This window comes from Schistocerca piceifrons, chromosome 6 (genome assembly GCF_021461385.2).
Source record: "Schistocerca piceifrons isolate TAMUIC-IGC-003096 chromosome 6, iqSchPice1.1, whole genome shotgun sequence".
Taxonomy (NCBI): Eukaryota; Metazoa; Arthropoda; class Insecta; order Orthoptera; family Acrididae; genus Schistocerca; species Schistocerca piceifrons.
The window spans coordinates 411,107,287-411,124,489 of NC_060143.1; the positions used below are offsets into that span (position 1 = coordinate 411,107,287).

General features: G+C 42.7%; 1 protein-coding gene across 1 annotated transcript in view; it reads right to left on the reverse strand.

Annotated features, from left to right (window-relative positions):
• LOC124803004 (extracellular tyrosine-protein kinase PKDCC-like) overlaps positions 1 to 17,203 on the reverse strand; it is a 46,967-nt gene that overhangs the window by 13,696 nt on the left and 16,068 nt on the right. Inside the window, exon 5 of the mRNA XM_047264111.1 lies at positions 11,683 to 11,859. Within this exon, the coding sequence (XP_047120067.1) occupies positions 11,683 to 11,859 (177 nt within the window). The remainder of the gene's footprint in view (positions 1 to 11,682; positions 11,860 to 17,203) is intronic.

Consider the following 17,203-nt stretch of genomic DNA (forward strand, 5'->3'; position numbering starts at 1 on the left):
CCTTCAGTCACTAGGCAGTAGTCACACTGATGTAAAAGACAAACAGTGTTTAAACAACAACCGGTATATGATGTGTCATTTTACAGGCGACTCTCTCTTTGATAGTATGTTTTGCCAGTTACAGGACTAGAATAAGTTGGTGGTAGGATGGTGCATAGGGCAAGCCTTGCAGTTACTCCCAAAGGCCTAACATTGAAAGTCCCTGTTTTTTAATGTAATTCTACTCTACATGAGCCTCTTTTACAGTTTAAATACAGAACTCTCATGCACTTATTCAACTAATCTGTAACCTATATGCCTCGTCTACCTGTTTCCACTCCACCAGTCTTCTCTACTCCCACAAAATCCTGCAGATAACTGTTCCTCATGTTTCCTTGGATGGTATCTCCACTCCTGAAATATCTTTTATCCAAGGATCTCACTTTCAGCACTAAACCTGCATTTAACCACGCTGCTTTGGTGAATGACTTACTGTACTTCACACATAATGTCAATTGTAAATATCACTTTGCAACCCAATCCCAAAACCTTTCCAATAAACGAACATAGCATTGATCCCTGCCTTTAACAGTTCCAGCCATGATCCCAACTTGATCCACCACCACTACTACTCAGAATTATCCCTTACAAGCCTTCCAAGAACTACTCATGTCCGGCATTGATTCACAGCTTCTCCTCAGGTCCCTACAACATGGCTAACCTGTCCTCTGCAGAATTCCAGGCTCTACTTTCCATAAAAGTTGATGACTCCATTATTATCCTCCCACCAGACAAAGGATCGACCACTGAGGTACTTGACTGACAGGAGTACGTTAGTGAAGGTCTACGACAGCTGTCTGACACGCCTACATACAGCATCTGCCATCAAGATCCCATTTTTGTGATTCAAACTGACCTGCAATCCCTCCTAAAAACTTAAGGTCCCTCACAAGGACTTAATCTCAAACTATGGAACTTCTTACCCCACCCAAGCCACGCACCCCCACCCTTTACTTTCTGCCTAAGATCCACAAACCCACTCATCCTGGCCATCCTATAGCCGCTGGCTTCAAAGCACCCACAAATGTATATCTGCCTTAGCTGATCAACACCTACAACCCATAGTACAAAGACTTCCCTCCTATACCAAAGATACCAACCATTTCCTAGATTGCCTGAAATCTGTGGCCGCCCCACTCTCACCACGCACCTTGCTTATCAACACTGATGCTACTTCCCTTTATAACAACATTCCCCATGTACATGGTCTGTCCAACCTATGACATCTTTCTTGATCACTTAATCAACTTTATTCTTACTAACAATTACTTCACCTTTGAGGGGCAGAAGTACAAACAGATCAGGAGTACGGCCATGGGAACCACGATGGCTCCTTCCTATGCCAACCTCTTCATGGATCTCTTGGAGGGAGCTTTCCTGGGATCCATAAGCCTTCAGACCCTGTTTTGGTTTAGACACATTGATGATATCTTTGCTGTATGGACGCATGGTGAGGCTGACTAGCTAAGTTCCTGGAATATCTAAATACCTTCTCCCAATGAAATTCATATTTCTGAATACCATGTCACTTTCCTTAATGTTGATCTCATTCTCATCTAAGGCCAGCTACACACTTCTGTCCACATCAAGCCCACTAACAGACAACAGTACTTACATTTTGACAGTTGCCATCCTTTCCATGTCAAACATTCCCTCCCATACAGCCCTGGCACTTAAGGCAAAAACATTTGTTCGGATGCAGACTCTTTACAGCAGTACACCACCACTCTCACTTCAGCCTTCACTGGACATCATTCTCCCAACAGCATAGTTCAAAAACAGATTTCCCAGACCACCACATCCAATACTGGTACTGTTGATCCCTTCAAAAAAAAAACTTCGAAGCACACCAATTGTCACTCAGTATTATCCTGGCCTTGAATATATTAGTCAACTACTTCAATATGGCCATGAATTCCTAAAATTATGCCCTGAATGAGATCCATTCTGTCAGATTATCCACCACACCTAGAATAGCTTCTCATCACCCTCCCAATCTCCACAATATCCTTGTCAGACCATATGTTCCTTCTGCACCCATCTCCCTACCCTATAGCTCTTAACACTGTGATCATCTCCAGTGCAAGACTATCCCTATGCACACTCCTACCACCACCTATTCTAGCTCTGTAACTGGAAAAACATTATCAAAGAGAGAGTCACCTGTGAAATGACATGTCATATACCAGCTGTTATCTGAACACTGTTCAGCCTTTTACACTGGTGTGACTACCACCCAGATATCAGTCAGGATGAATGGGCACAGGCAGAGGGTATATACAGGCAACACACAATATTTTGTTGCAGAACATGCTGTACAACGTGCACCAACTGGGTTCTTCCTCCAGACACCAATTTCTCAGAAATCCACAGATGTGAACTAACATTACAGCATGTCCTTGGTTCTCGCCACCTATGTGGCCTTAATTTATGTTAAGTCCTTCTGTCTCGGCATTTATTCACAGTAAGTACTCCTTTCTTCACTCCATTTCACTTTTCTACATCTTTCGTTTTCTGACTTGTCTATTTTTCGCCATCTGCCATCCCACCTCTGTTACATACAATGCACTTAGCTCTTCACTGTTTTTAACTTGTGCACTACATTTTATTAGTTATCTCTCTCTCGCATATTACCATGTCTTCCACCTTTAAGCTCTCCGGTTTTAAAATCTCATCCAGTGCAGTCCCCAACAATCAGTCTTTCCTTCTCATCCCATCTGGCAAGTCTCCCCTGACCCAGGGTTCTGGCTGACTTCTAAACTGTACCCCTTTTCCTAAACCTCTCCAGTCCTTTTCCTTTACTCCTCTCCCTTCCCCTTCAACTCTTCCACCAGAAGAAGGAACCACTGGCTCTGGTATATACATCCACCTAGGAAAAATATATATAAAAAACAAAGATGCTGTGACTTACCAAACGAGAAAGTGCTGGTAGATAGAGACAATAAAAAATACACACACAAATTTAAGCTTTCGCAACCCTTGGTTGCTTCATCAGGAAAGAGGGAAGGAGAGGGAAAGACGAAAGGATGTGGGTTTTAAGGGAGAGGGTAAGGAGTCATTCCAATCCCAGGAGCGGAAAGACTTACCTAAGGGGGAAAAAAAGGACAGGTATACACTCGCACAAACACACACATCCATCTGCACATACACAGACACAGGCAGACATATGTAAAGGCAAAGAGGTTGGGCAGAGATGTCAGTCGAGGTGGAAGTACAGAGGCAAAGATGTTGGTGAATGACAAGTGATGTATGAGGGTGCGGCAACTTGAAATTAGTGGAAATTGAGGCCTGGTGGGTAATGGGAAGAGAGGATATACTGAAGGGCAAGTTCCAATCTCCGGAGTTCTGATAGGTTGGTATCAGTGGGAAGTACCCAGATAACCCGGACGGTGTAACACTGTGCCAAGATGTGCTGGCCATGCACCAAGGCATGTTTAGCCATGATCGTGTACACCTTCCGGGTTACAGGACTGGAGTAGGTGGTGGTGGGATGGTGCATGGGACAGGTTTTACACCGGGGGCGGTTACAAGGGTAGGAGCCAGAGGGTAGGGAAGGTGATTTGGGGATTTCATAGGGATGAACCAAGAGGTTATGAAGGTTAGGTAGATGGCAGAAAGACACTCCTGGTGGAGTGGGGAGGATTTCATGAAGGATGGATCTCATTTCAGGGCAGGATTTGAGGAAGTCGTATCCCTGCTGGAGAGCCCCATTCAGAGTCTGATCCAGTCCCGAAAAGTATCCTGTCACAAGTGGGGCACTTTTGGGGTTCTTCTGTGGGAGGTGCTGCGTTCGAGGGGATGAGGAAGTGGCTCTGGTTATTTTCTTCTGTATCAGGTCAGGAGGGTAGTTGCGGGATGCGAAAGCTGTTTTCAGGTTGTTGGTGTAATGGTTCAGGGAGTCCAGACTGGAGCAGATTCGTTTGCCACGAAGACCTAGGCTGTAGGGAAGGGACCGTTTGATGTGGAATGGGTGGCAGCTGTCATAATGGAGGTACTGTTGCTTGTTGGTGGATTTGATGTGGACGGACGTGTGAAGCTGGCCATTGGACAGATGGAGGTCAACGTCGAGGAAAGTGGCACGGGATTTGGAGTAGGACCAGGTGAATCTGATGGAACCAAAGGAGTTGAGGTTGGAGAGGAAATTCTGGAGTTCTTCTTGACTGTGAGTCCAGATCATGAAGATGTCATCAATAAATCTGTACCAAACTTTGGGTTGGCAGGCCTGGGTAACCAAGAAGGCTTCCTCTAAGTGACCCATGAATAGGTTGGCGTACGAGGGGACCATCCTGGTACCCATGGCTGTTCCCTTTAATTGTTGGTATGTCTGGCCTTCAAAAGTGAAGAAGCTGGCTAAGGTAATGAGGAAAGAGGTTTTAGGTAGGGTGGCAGGTGATCGGCGTGAAGGAAGTGCTCCATCACAGCGAGGCCCTCGACATGTGGGATACCTGTGTATAAGGAAGTGGCATCAATGGTTACAAGGATGGTTTCCGGGGTAACAGATTGGGTAAGGATTCCAGGTGTTCGAGAAAGTGATTGGTGTCTTTGATGACGGATGGGAGACTGTATGTAATGGGTTGAAGGTGTTGATGTACATAGGCAGAGATACATTCTGTGGGGGCTTGGTAACCAGCTACAATGGGGCGGACAGAATGTTTGGGTTTGTAAATTTTAGGAAGTAGGTGGAAGGTAGGGGTGCAGGGTGTCTGTGGGGTCAGGAGGTTGATGGAGTCAGGTGAAAGGTTTTGTAGGGGGCCTAAGGCTCTGAGGATTCCTTGAAGCTCTGCCTGGACATCAGGAATGGGATTACCTTGGCAAACTTTGTATGCATTGTCTGAAATGCTGACGCAGTCCTTCAGCCACATACTCCCGACGATCAAGTACCACGGTCAGCCAGAAGAATGACGATGGATTGGTCAGCCTTCAGATCACGGATAGCCTGGGCTTCAGCTGTGGTGATGTTGGGAGTAGGATTAAGGTTTTTCAAGAAAGATTGAGAGGCAAGGCTGGAAGTGAAAAATTCCTGGAAGGTTTGGAGGGGGTGATTTTGAGGAAGAGGAGGTTGGTCCCGCTGTGATGGAGGACGGAACTGTTCCAGGCAGGGTTCAATTTGGATAGTGTCTTGGGGAGTTGGATCATTAGGAGTAGGATTAGGATTATTTTTCTTCGTGGCAAAGGATATACCCAGCAGAGACTATGAGTGTAGGACAGTAAATCTTTGACGAAGGCTGTTTGGTTGAATTTGGGAGAGGGGCTGAAGGTGAGGCCTTTGGCTAGGACAGAGGTTTGGAGGAAAGGTTAACTACTGAATTGGGGTGTTGTGGTTCCAGATTGCGTTGACTAGAATTTTGAGGTTTTGGGGGGAGTCGAGCTGGAAGTGGGAGATTGAGTAGATGGGAGAGACTGGGTCAGTGTGCAATGAGAGGAGGTTGAGGTTTGTTGGAATGGTTGCGGAGGGTGAGTGAGTTGCCTTTCCGGAGGTGGGAAACCAGGAGATTGGATAGTTTTTTGAGGTGGAGGGTGGCATGATGATTTAATTTGCGGCTGGCCTGGAGGAGGATGCTCTGAACAGCCGGTGTTGATGTGGGAGAGGTAAGATTGAGGACTTTTATTAGGGATAGGAGTTGACAGGTGTGTTCATTGGCTGAGTTGATGTGTAGGTGAAGGATTAGGTGGGTGAGCGCTATGGATTGTTCGGTTTGGAACTGGTAGAGGGACTGATGGAAAGAAGGGTTACAGCCAGAGATGGGAACTTTAGGTGTGAGGCCTTTGGGGGTAATGCCAAATGTCAGACGAGCCTGAGTAAATAAAATATGGGAGCGTAATCTGGCTAGGGCGAAGGCATGTTTGCGGAGGGAATGTAAATAAAACTTAATGGGGTCGTTGTGGCGATGTTGTGAGCGTGACATGGTATTAGAAGGTGGAAGGTGTAACATGAGGCTAAAATGAAAATAAAAAATATATGGGGAGAGATAAAGGTGAACTAGAAAGCAACTGGAGTTCTGGTGTGAAAAAAGTCGAAAAGTGTTGGTTTAAGCTGAGCTATGTTGATCCTGTGGTGAACATAGGGTGGTAAACAACAATGTGTACAGAGGTTAGGTAGTTGTGTTGCCTCCAAAACATGTTGAAGGGTGGAGAAATTTGGGAAAATTTCGAAAAAATTGCGTGAAAATGTATTAAAAGGACTGGTTATGTGGTGGCAGATTATGAAAATGAGGGAAAGAAACTGAAGCTGTGAAATAGTATTCACGAGAAATGTTTGTGAACTGGGAAAGGTATATTTTATAGCAGCGGTAGTGTTGAAAGCGGTAAAAAATTTTTTGGTTATGGTTTGGAAGTAAGTTACGTATTATTGAGTATATATAGGCAGGATAAATTGTATGGTAGATTATGGTAAAAAGGGAAGGTGAATACGAAGTGAAACTACTTGCACACACAAAAAGAGAAAGTAAGATGACAGAAAAGATCCCGAAATGCAACAGTGACAATAAAAAATGTAATTGTTGGGTTCAAATGAATGATATGAATATAATAGAAAGAAACATTCCACGTGGGAAAAATATATCAAAAAACAAAGATGCTGTGACTTACCAATCCGCTCACGGAATTGGAATGACTCCTTACCCTCTCCCTTAAAACCCACATCCTTTCGTCTTTCCCTCTCCTTCCCTCTTTCCTGATGAAGCAACCTTGGGTTGTGAAAGCTTTAAATTTGTGTGTTTTTTATTGTCTATCAACCAGTGCTGTGTCAATCTACCAGCGCTTTCTCATTTGGTAAGTCACAGCATACACACAGGGTGATCCATTGAGAGTGACCAGGCCAAATGTCTCACGAAATAAGCATCAAATGAAAAAACCTACAAAGAACGAAACTCGTCTAGCTTGAGGGGGGATACCAGATGGCGCTATGGTTGGCCTGCAAGATGGCGCTGCAATAGGTCAAACAGATATCAACTCCGTTTTTCTAAATAGGAACCCCTACTTTTTTATTACATATTCGTGTTGTACGTAAAGAAATATGAATGTTTTAGTTGGACCACTTTTTTCGCTTTGTGATAGATGGCGCTGTAATAGTCACATGTATAAGTACATGGTATCACGTAACATTCCACCAATGTGGACGGTATTTGCTTCATGATACATTACCCGTGTTAAAATGGACCATTTATCAATTGCGGAAAAGGTCGATGTCGTGTTGATGTACGGCTATTGTGATCAAAATGCCCAATGGGCGTCTGCTATGTAAGCTACTCAGTATCCTGGATGATATCATCCAAGTGTCGGGATCGTTCGCCGGATAGTTACGTTATTTAAGGAAACAGGAAGTGTTCAGCCACATGTGAAACGTCAACCACGACCTGCAACAAATGATGATGCCCACGTAGGTGTTTTAACTACTGTCGCGGCTAATCCACACATCAGTAGCAGACAAATTGTGCGAGAATCGGGAATCTCAAAAACTTTGGTGTTGAGAATGCTACATAAACATCGATTGCACCCGTACCATATTTCTATGCACCAGGAATTGCATGGCGACGACTTTGAATGTCGTTTACAGTTCTGCCACTGGGCACAAGAGAAATTACGGGACAATGACAAATTATTTGAACACATTCTATTAAGCGACGAAGCGTCATTCACCAACAGTGGTAACGTAAACTGGTATAATATGCACTATTGGGCAACGGAAAATCCACGATGGCTATGACAAGTGGAACATCAGTGACCTTGGCGGGTTAATGTATGGTGCGGCATTATCGATCACAATCTAAATGATGCAATGTATGCTGATTTTCTACGTAATGTTCTACCGATGTTACTAGAAGATGTTTCACTGCATGACAGAATGGAAATGTACTTCCAACATGATGGATGTCCGGCACATAGCTCGCATGCGGTTGAAGCGGTATTGAATAGCATATTTCATTACAGGTTGATTGGTTGGCGAAGCACCATACCATGGCCCGCACGTTCACCGGATCTGAAGTCCCCGGGGTTTCTTTCTGTGGGGAAAGTTGAAGGATATTTGCTATCGTGATCCACTGACAATATGCGTCAGCGCACTGTCAATGCATGTGCGAACATTATATGGAAAGCGAACTACTCACTGTTGAGAGGAATGTCGTTACACGTATTGCCAAATGCATTGAGGTTGACGGACATCATTTTGAGCATTTATTGCATTAACGTGGTATTTACAGGTAATCACGCTGTAACAGCATGCGTTCTCAGAGATGATAAGTTCACAAAGGTACATGTATCACATTGGAACAACCGAAATAAAATGTTGAAACATACAACCTATTACCAAATGTTCATCTAAAATTGTGAGCCATATGTTTGCGACTATTACAGATCCATCTATCACAAAGCGAAAAAGGTGGTCCAACTAAAACATTCATATTTCTTTATGCACTATGCGAATACGTAATAAAAATGGGGGTTCCTATTTAAAAGAACGCAGTTGATATCCGTTTGACCTATGGCAGCGCCATCTAGCAGGCCAACCATAGCACCATCTGGTTTCCCCCTTCAAGCTGGACAAATTTTGTTCTTTGTAGTTTTTTCATTTGACGCTTATTTCGTGAGATATTTGGCCCGGTCACGATCAATGGACCACCCTGTATATATTTTGCGATCTGGATTGAGGGTAAGGAAACCCTCTCCACATTCCTCCAGAACCTCAACAGCATCTCCCCAATTTGCTTCACCTGGTCCTACTCAACCCAACAAACCACCTACCTAGATGTTGATCTCCACCTCAAAGATGGCTACATCAGTACCCCTGTCCATATCAAACCTACTAACCAAATGCAATACCTCCACTCCGACAGATGCCACTCATTCCAGCCACCTGTGGTCGTTCCATCCGCAGTGATGATCGTGCCACTAAAGCGGAGTTACTATATACAGTTTTCCGTAACTCCTTCACGAAAGAAGAAGTAAATTTTCCAGAATTCGAAACAAGAACAGCAGTCAGCATGTATGACATAAAAGTAGATATCTTAGGTGTTGCAAAACAACTCAAATCACTTAAGAAAGGCAAGACTCACAGTTCAGATGGTATACAATCAGGTTCCTTTCAGAGTATGCAGACACAATAGCACCTTTCTTAGCAATCATATACAACCGCTCACTTGACAAAAGGTCTATTCCTGAAGACTGGAAAGTAGCACAGGTCACACCTATATTCAAGAAAGGAAATAGGAGTAACCCACTGAATTACAGACCCATATCACTGACCTCAATTTGCAGTAGGATTTTTAAGCATATACTGTACTCCAACATTATGGATCACCTTGAAGAGAATGACTTATTGATACATAACCAACACGGATTCAGAAAATGTCATTCTCTTTATTCCCATGAAGTAATGAGTGCTGTCGACAAGGGATCTCAGATCGATTCCATATTCCTAGATTTCCAGAAGGCTTTTGATACCATTCCGCACAAGCGACTATTAATCAAATTATGTGCGTGTGGAGTATCATCTCAGTTGCGTGACTGGATTCATGATTTCCTCTTAGAGAGGTCACAGTTCATAGTGACAGATGGTAAATCATCGAGTAGAACAGAAGTGATATCCAACGTTCCACAAGGCAGTGTCATAGGCGCTCTGCTGTTCCTGATTTACATACATGATCTACGTGATAATCTGAGCAGCCTCCTTAGATTGTTTGCAAATGACGCTTCTAGTAGAATCATCAGATGATCAATTCCAATTACAAAATGATCTAGAGAGAATTTCTATATGGTATGAGAAGTGGCAACTGGCACCAAACAAAGAAAAGTGCGAGGTCATCTACATGGGTACTAAAAGAAATCCGATAAATTTAGGGTATATGATACATCGCACACATCTAAGGGCTGTCAATTCAACTAAATACCTAGGAATTACAATTACAAGCAACGTAAATTGGAAAGACCACATAGATAATATTGTGGAGAAGGCGGAACAAAGACTGCACTTTGTTGGCGAAACACTTAGAAGATGCGACATATCCACTGAAGAGACAGCCTACATTACAGTTGTCCATCCTCTGCTGGAATATTGCTGCGTGGAATGGGATCCTTACTAGGTAGGATTGACAAAGGACATCGAAAGAGTGCAAGGAAAGGCAGCTAGTTTCGTGTTATCATGCAATAGGGGTGAGATTGTCACTGATATGATATGCGAGTTGGTGTGGCAGTTACTGAAGCAAAGGTGGTTTTCTTTGCAGCGAGATCTATTTACGAAATTTCAATCACCAACTTTCTCTTCCGAATGCGTAAACATTTTGTTGACACCCACCTACGTAGCGAGAAATGATCGTCATAATAAAATAAGAGAAATCAGAGCTCAAACAGAAAGATTTAGGTGTTCCTTTTTCCCACGCACCATTTGAGAGTGGAATGGAAGAGAAGTAGTATGAAAATGGTTCGATGAACTCTCTGCCAGGCACTTAAGTGTGAACCGCAGAGTAACCGCGTAGATGTACATGCAGATGAGTGGTCCTTCTCGAAATATACTGAGTCTCACTGAGGCTTTTGCATACCATAATTATCCTCCAAACCTTGTACAGAAACAAATCTCCCATGCCTTAGCTTTCCAATCTCCCACAGTACCACCCAGGACTGGAGGAACTGCATTACATTCTTCACCAGGCTTCTGACTGCCTCTTGTCTTGCTCTGAAATGAGAAATGTCCTGTCCCATACATCCCCCCCCCCCCCCCCCCACCACCACCACCAATTACTCCAGTCACAAACATTACCTACTCCATCACAGGGAGGACTATCTGTGAAACCAGTCATCTAATCTACAAGCTAAGTTGCAACCACCGTGCCGAATTCTATGTGGGCATGACCACCAACGAACTGTGGCCAAGCAACAAATGGACCACCCTTTGCTTAGTACGCTGCCCAAAACGACATCCTTCGTGTAAATGACTGCTTCACAGCCTATGCCATAGGGATCCTTCCCACCAACGTCAGCTTTTCTGAACTGCACAGGTGGGAACTCTCTCTGCAGTATATCCTACATTCCCATAACCCAGCAAGCCTCAACCTTTGTTAATCATTTTTCTCACCCATCCAACCCCTTCCCTATTACCATTCCAGCACTACACAGCCCTATTCCAGCAACGCATCCAGTCTTTTTACTTCTCTTCTCCCAACTGCACCTAGCTGCCCTACCCTCTCTCCACATTGTCCTTACGTGCTCCCCAGCCTCCTCCTCACCCCCTCCCAGTTGCCACCATACCCATCAAGCTCTGCTGCTGGCTTGCAGTGTGGCTTCAGCTGCCAGAGGCTGCAGTCATCAGTCTGTTGTGTGTGTGTGTGTGTGTGTGTGTGTGTGTGTGTGTGTGTGTGTGTGTGTGTGTGACAAAGTTAGTGCACACTAGAGCAGAAAATACTTATGAGATAAGATAGATACCTTTTAATGCAACAATTAAGATGTTATGTTTGTTGCTAATATGAATTACAGCATTAGTAAGAAGGCATTTTTTTTTCACTTAAGCAAATTCACTTTTGTTTCTCAACTACTTTCAGCCTTTAACAATTAAATTATTAGTGAAGCACAATACTCCACAGATAAAAAAAAAACAATTTGGTGATAATTTCATGAAGAGGCATTTTCAATGAATGAACTGTGTTCTTTTCATACCTGTCCACGTGTACTCGTGTCCGATCACAACTGCTCGGCAACCAGCATCCTTGGCACAAATCTCTGCAGCTTCGATCTCATTCATAACTGACTTTATACAAACAACAGAGGACGATGAATGGTGGCAGTGGTAATCAAATTCCCCAGGTAGGTCCCTATCTCTCAGTTTCTCGAATCCTGTTAAGCATACATACACAATCTTATATAGTAAAACGAGTGGAAGACTACTATGTATTATATCCTAAGTAACTCTCCATTGCTTGCGCAGATGACACTCATCTGTTAGCTTGAGCCATCACTGTCTTTCAATTAAGCAGTGCTGCATTGTTTATGAAACATTATTATTGCTTGGAGGATGCTGGTCATCTGCGCGAGCACTACTGCTACTATCTGAAACAAACTGAATGTTACTTCACCATTTTCCTAGATTAAATCTAAATTTCATGTGTGTAATTTTAAGCACATTGAAACTATTTCTTTTTACCCAGAATGCTCACATACAAAAGTAAATATTCTCTAAACTTTTACTATGTGGGATAAAAGTCTAAAAACCACAGGGCAGAGTATAACAGAGCTCCTGATGTATGGCTGGAATGGTTCCACGAGTTGAGTGGTGGTAATCCTGTCAGTGATATTGACAAACAGAGAACCATGATTGTGTACATGAAAGTGGTCATGATTCAGGATCAGAAGAAGAAGAGCCAGAAAATGATGAATATGAATCATAGGAAGAAGTAATTCAAGAGGTTGTGTTTCTTTTAAGAAAAGATGGAATAATTAAAAAAATATTCTGGGCTATTACACCATGGTCAAAGGTATTTCACTCTAAAACCTGACTTCTGTCCCCACCTGCGGAGCACATTTTCAAAGGGGATCATAGCTTTGTTGAATGTCTGATTCACACCCTGGCCCACTATCTATATGGCCTCTCTGTACAGTCTTTCGTGGTATCCATCTGTGCCTGCCACTACTTGAGTATGGTCAAAATTAATGTGGTGGTCTCCTGCCTGTAAAGCATGTTCCGAAACAGCTGGTTTGTCAATTTCTCCTCTTCGGCAATTCCCCTTGTGCTCTTTGAGGCATATTTTGACAGTTCTTTTTGTAGTATCTATATACACCTTCCCACAACTATGAGGAATCCTATAAATTCCAGCTTTTCTGGCGAGCATTCTTGGCCATTTTTATGCGATCTTTTGTCTTCTATGTGGGTTTGTAAATTACAGCAATGTTCCACTTTCTCAAGATTTTTCCTATGCGCTCAGTCACGTCCTTAACGAATGACAGGAAAACTTTTGATTTCAACGGTGCTTGAGCATCAATATGTCGTTAGGTAACAAACGTCCGGATAAATTGATAATGGCACGGGAAGCATCTAAATGATGAATGCTCTTATTAGGTTGCAAGTTATCTGACAACAAGAGATTTGAGCTTGCCAAAGGTGGAAATTTTGACATCAGCCCACGAGTTGTGCCCGTGGAAGATATAACAACCAGTGCAGAAGCAGGCATTCATAGTGTGGACGAAGTTACGGCTGAAGAAATCCATATAGAATCTGTAAGAGTATTCTCTCGCACAAAGCCTCCAAAAAGTGATTTAACTGTGGATGAGAGGAATGCCTTAAAATGCCTGAACGCATTCTCCCCACTGACAAGGGAAATGCAACAAATGTGACTGACTATTATAGTAAGACTAACAACCACTTATTAGATCCGCAAACATAAAGGAAACTAAGTAAAGACCTCACTGAAGAAGATTAAGAACTGTTACGCAGTTGATAAGGAAGTCCTCTGTCGGCCCGTGCATTCAGGAAAGTCTGTTCAATTCAGTTGCACTAGTACCAAGACCTTATGAATTGCCGAAGGTGTACAAAGAAATGTTCCTCTAAGGCCTACAGTTAATACTGTTGGTTCGTCCACCTATTCGATTTCCAAGTTCTTGACAACTTTATTACAAATTATTACAACCGTATGTGGGCCAATTGGATTAGTATATCAAGAATTCAGCACATTTTATCAGTAAATTAAATGGCATAGTGGTACAGCCGGAGGACAAATTAGTTAATTTTTATTTGGTGTCGCTGTTCCCTATGGTTCCTCTTAATGAAATGTTGCAACAGCTGAATCGGATTTTCCCTCCTGATGTTGCAGAACTGTTTAAATATTGCCTCACAACCACATATTTCAAACGGAATGAAGAGTTCTATGAACAGACGGATGGTGTTGCTATGGGGAGCTCCTTAAACCCAGTTATAGCAAATTTCTTTATGGAAAAATTCGAGGAGCAGGCATTGGGAGCTGAGAACAAGAAACTGAATATTTGGTTCTCTTGCTTGGCTGACACATCTGTCTAGTGGTGGCACGGCAGGGAGGAACTGGATCATTTTCACAAGCATTTGAACAGGATCAATCCAAAGATTTAGTTTATCGAGGAGGAGGAGACAGATGGAAGATTAAATTTTCTTGATGTACTAGTTTTCAAGAAAGAAGATGGTAGCTTGAGCCACACAGTTTACCAAAAACTCATGCACGCAGACCGCTACCTACACCGGGATTCAAACCATCGCTCACAACAAAAGTGAGGCATCATAAAAACGTTGGTGGATAGAGCAAGGAAAATCTGTGAATCAGAGCTGCTTGATGCAGAATTGAAACATCTCACCACCGCATTGCTCGTTAATAGTTATTTGTTCACTGAGGTGAAAAGGGCGTTAAGACCACCATGTAGAAATCTTAGTGATGCTCAAGTGCTGGTGAAATGAAAACTTTTCCTGCCATTCATTAAGGACGTGACTGACTGCATTGGAAAAATCTTGAGGAAGCAGAACATCACAGTAATTTACACACCCACGTGGAAGATACAAGATCTATTAAAATCCGCCAAGGATGCTCACCAACCGCTGGAATTTATAGGATTCCATGTAGCTATGGGGAGATGTATATGGTTACTACAAAATACTGTAAAAATGACTCAAAGAACACAAGGACAATTGCAGAAGAGGGGAGACTGACAGATCAGCTGTTGTGGAACATGCTTTACAACCAGGAGACCACCACATTGATTTTGACCGTGGCAGCCATAAATGGATACAACGAGGCTATACAGAGGGGCCATAGAGACTGTGAAACACTCCAGGAATTTCAGTGGGAAGAAGGAGGGTGTGAAATTGAATGAAATTTGGATTCCAGTGCTGAAGATGATGTTTATCAGTCTTCCACCATGGGGTGATAGTAACAGTCGACAACGGCAGTCGACAATGTCCAGATGCTCTCGCGTATTCAAAACATGTGAAGTCATGCCAAGGTGCGGAAGCTAGTGGAAGTGGAATTTTGCTGTAGTCAGTAGCAAGCCAGGGTGTGAATTGGACAGTCAACAAAGCTACGATCTCCCTTGAAATTGTCCTCTGGAGATGGGGATGAAACGTCACGTTCTAAAGTGATATCCCTTCGGCCACAGCATGACAGCCAGGGATGTTTTATTAACTGTGACAATTCCGTCTGTGAAAGTTTACATTTTACAAATATGGACAAGCTAAACAGAGGAAAAATATAGTACAGCTTATGGCAACATGTACTAATAATTATGTCAATGAAGTTCACGGTAATTTTTCAAGAGGAAGGAATTCTAAAGTAATTTATGTTATGGACGTCAGAGCTTTCATTGGTTTGTAATGTCTATGAGGATATCTGAAACGTTCTAGAAAGATTTTATCAAAGTTATGGGATAGCTCAAAGAGCAATGGAATTGAATCATATTACTAACTCATGAGTGAAAACTGATTCAGGTCACACTGGAGATATCCGAGGTTTGATAGTATCCTTGGAGGTGTTCACAGAGAGAATGACGCGTTGGCTGCTTCCAGAGAGGTACTCGAGCTGTTTATGAACTGCCAAAATATTTATCACCTAGTACATACATTACTGCATTTCTGTATTAAGTGTATTACATTTAGATTTAAAATAACTTTGTGATTGATTTTCTAAAGAGCCTAAGAAAATGGGCTGCCAATAAGCCAATCACGGTTCTTTCTTGGACTGTTTTGCTTGTTATGGAAATACACAAAGAACCTTGTCAGGTTTGACAGACTGTAAGAGACAAAGGGGGGATGTCATCTGTTGCGCCTCTCCAAAAAATTCTTTTATGTAAACAAGGCAAAACTGCACCACAAACCTAAAGTTTGGCTGAAACGGTTCTGGCACCTCCCAGGGACAACTTGGCACCAGATGTTTAAAATAATACATACATATTACACTGCAATGTAACTATAATTTGCCACTGAGATGGCACTAGTATGTGACAATAGGTAACCAATGTGATACGATAGGCATGGGCATGAGGCACTTTGTGTGTGTGTGTGTGTGTGTGTGTGTGTGTGTGTGTGAGAGAGAGAGAGAGAGAGAGAGAGAGAGAGAGAGAGAGCAGTATACACAAAATTAATTGAGCTTCATTCCATACATAACAGTAACCTCCATGTTGACTTTCTTGTTTATGACTGCCAGAAACCTCTGATCTAGCAACATGGTGATGTCTCTCGTCACGTGTGGCAATGAGAAATACTTAACATAAGGAATGTCCGAAATGAGCATCTATATAATATGCTTTCACAAAATCTTGTTTCTTCCGAGTCATAATGTATGTCATAGCTGCTGACCAGCTGCGCACATGATGCATATGCATTTAATAGTTGGCAGCCTTTCTAGCCAATACCCTTCCCCTCATATCCATTTGCCCATGGCAGTCAAGATCTTTTCGCTCTTTTCCTATCTCACACCCTTGTTAAAACAGAGGTTGACACTCAACTTATCTAGGATTACTTATACAGTAGAGGGGTATTCCCAGCAGGGGAGTATTTTCAACTCCCAGTGCAAAACTGAGGCTGTTATATATTTGACCCCTATGTCAGTCTGTATATCAGTCTGCACCAACATGTCTCCCAAACCCAAATGAAAGGTTTGATTTTAATGCAGGTTCTCTCTCTTTAAGCTGGTTTAATCAGAATGGTTCTTAGCTATGTTCCATGAAAGTCTGTCCAGCCATTTAAATTTCATTGCTATATGAAGTAAAAGTGTCTTCCACCAGCACACTTTCTTGATACATGCTACACAATCCACAAGAGCTACATTATGTTACGTAGTACCTCTAAAATTTAAGGCCCATGAGAACATGTCAAATGGGTGATGCCCCAGGGATCAGCACTGGGGCCACTCCTGTTCCTTATTTGTATAAATGATATGTCCTCTAGTATTACAGGTCACACTAAAATATTTCTGTTTCCCAATGACACTGGCTTGTTACTAAAGGATGTTGTGTGCAACACTGGCTCTGTTTCAAATAGTGGCTTGTAGAAAATAAACTAATGCTAAATCACAGTAAGACTCAGTTTTTACAGTTTTTAACACACAAGTCAACAAACCCTGATGTTTTAATTTCACAGAATGGGCATATGATTAGTCAAACTGAACAGTTCAAATTTCTAGATGTTCAGATAGATAGTAAACTGTCGTAGAAAGCCCAAGTTCAGGAT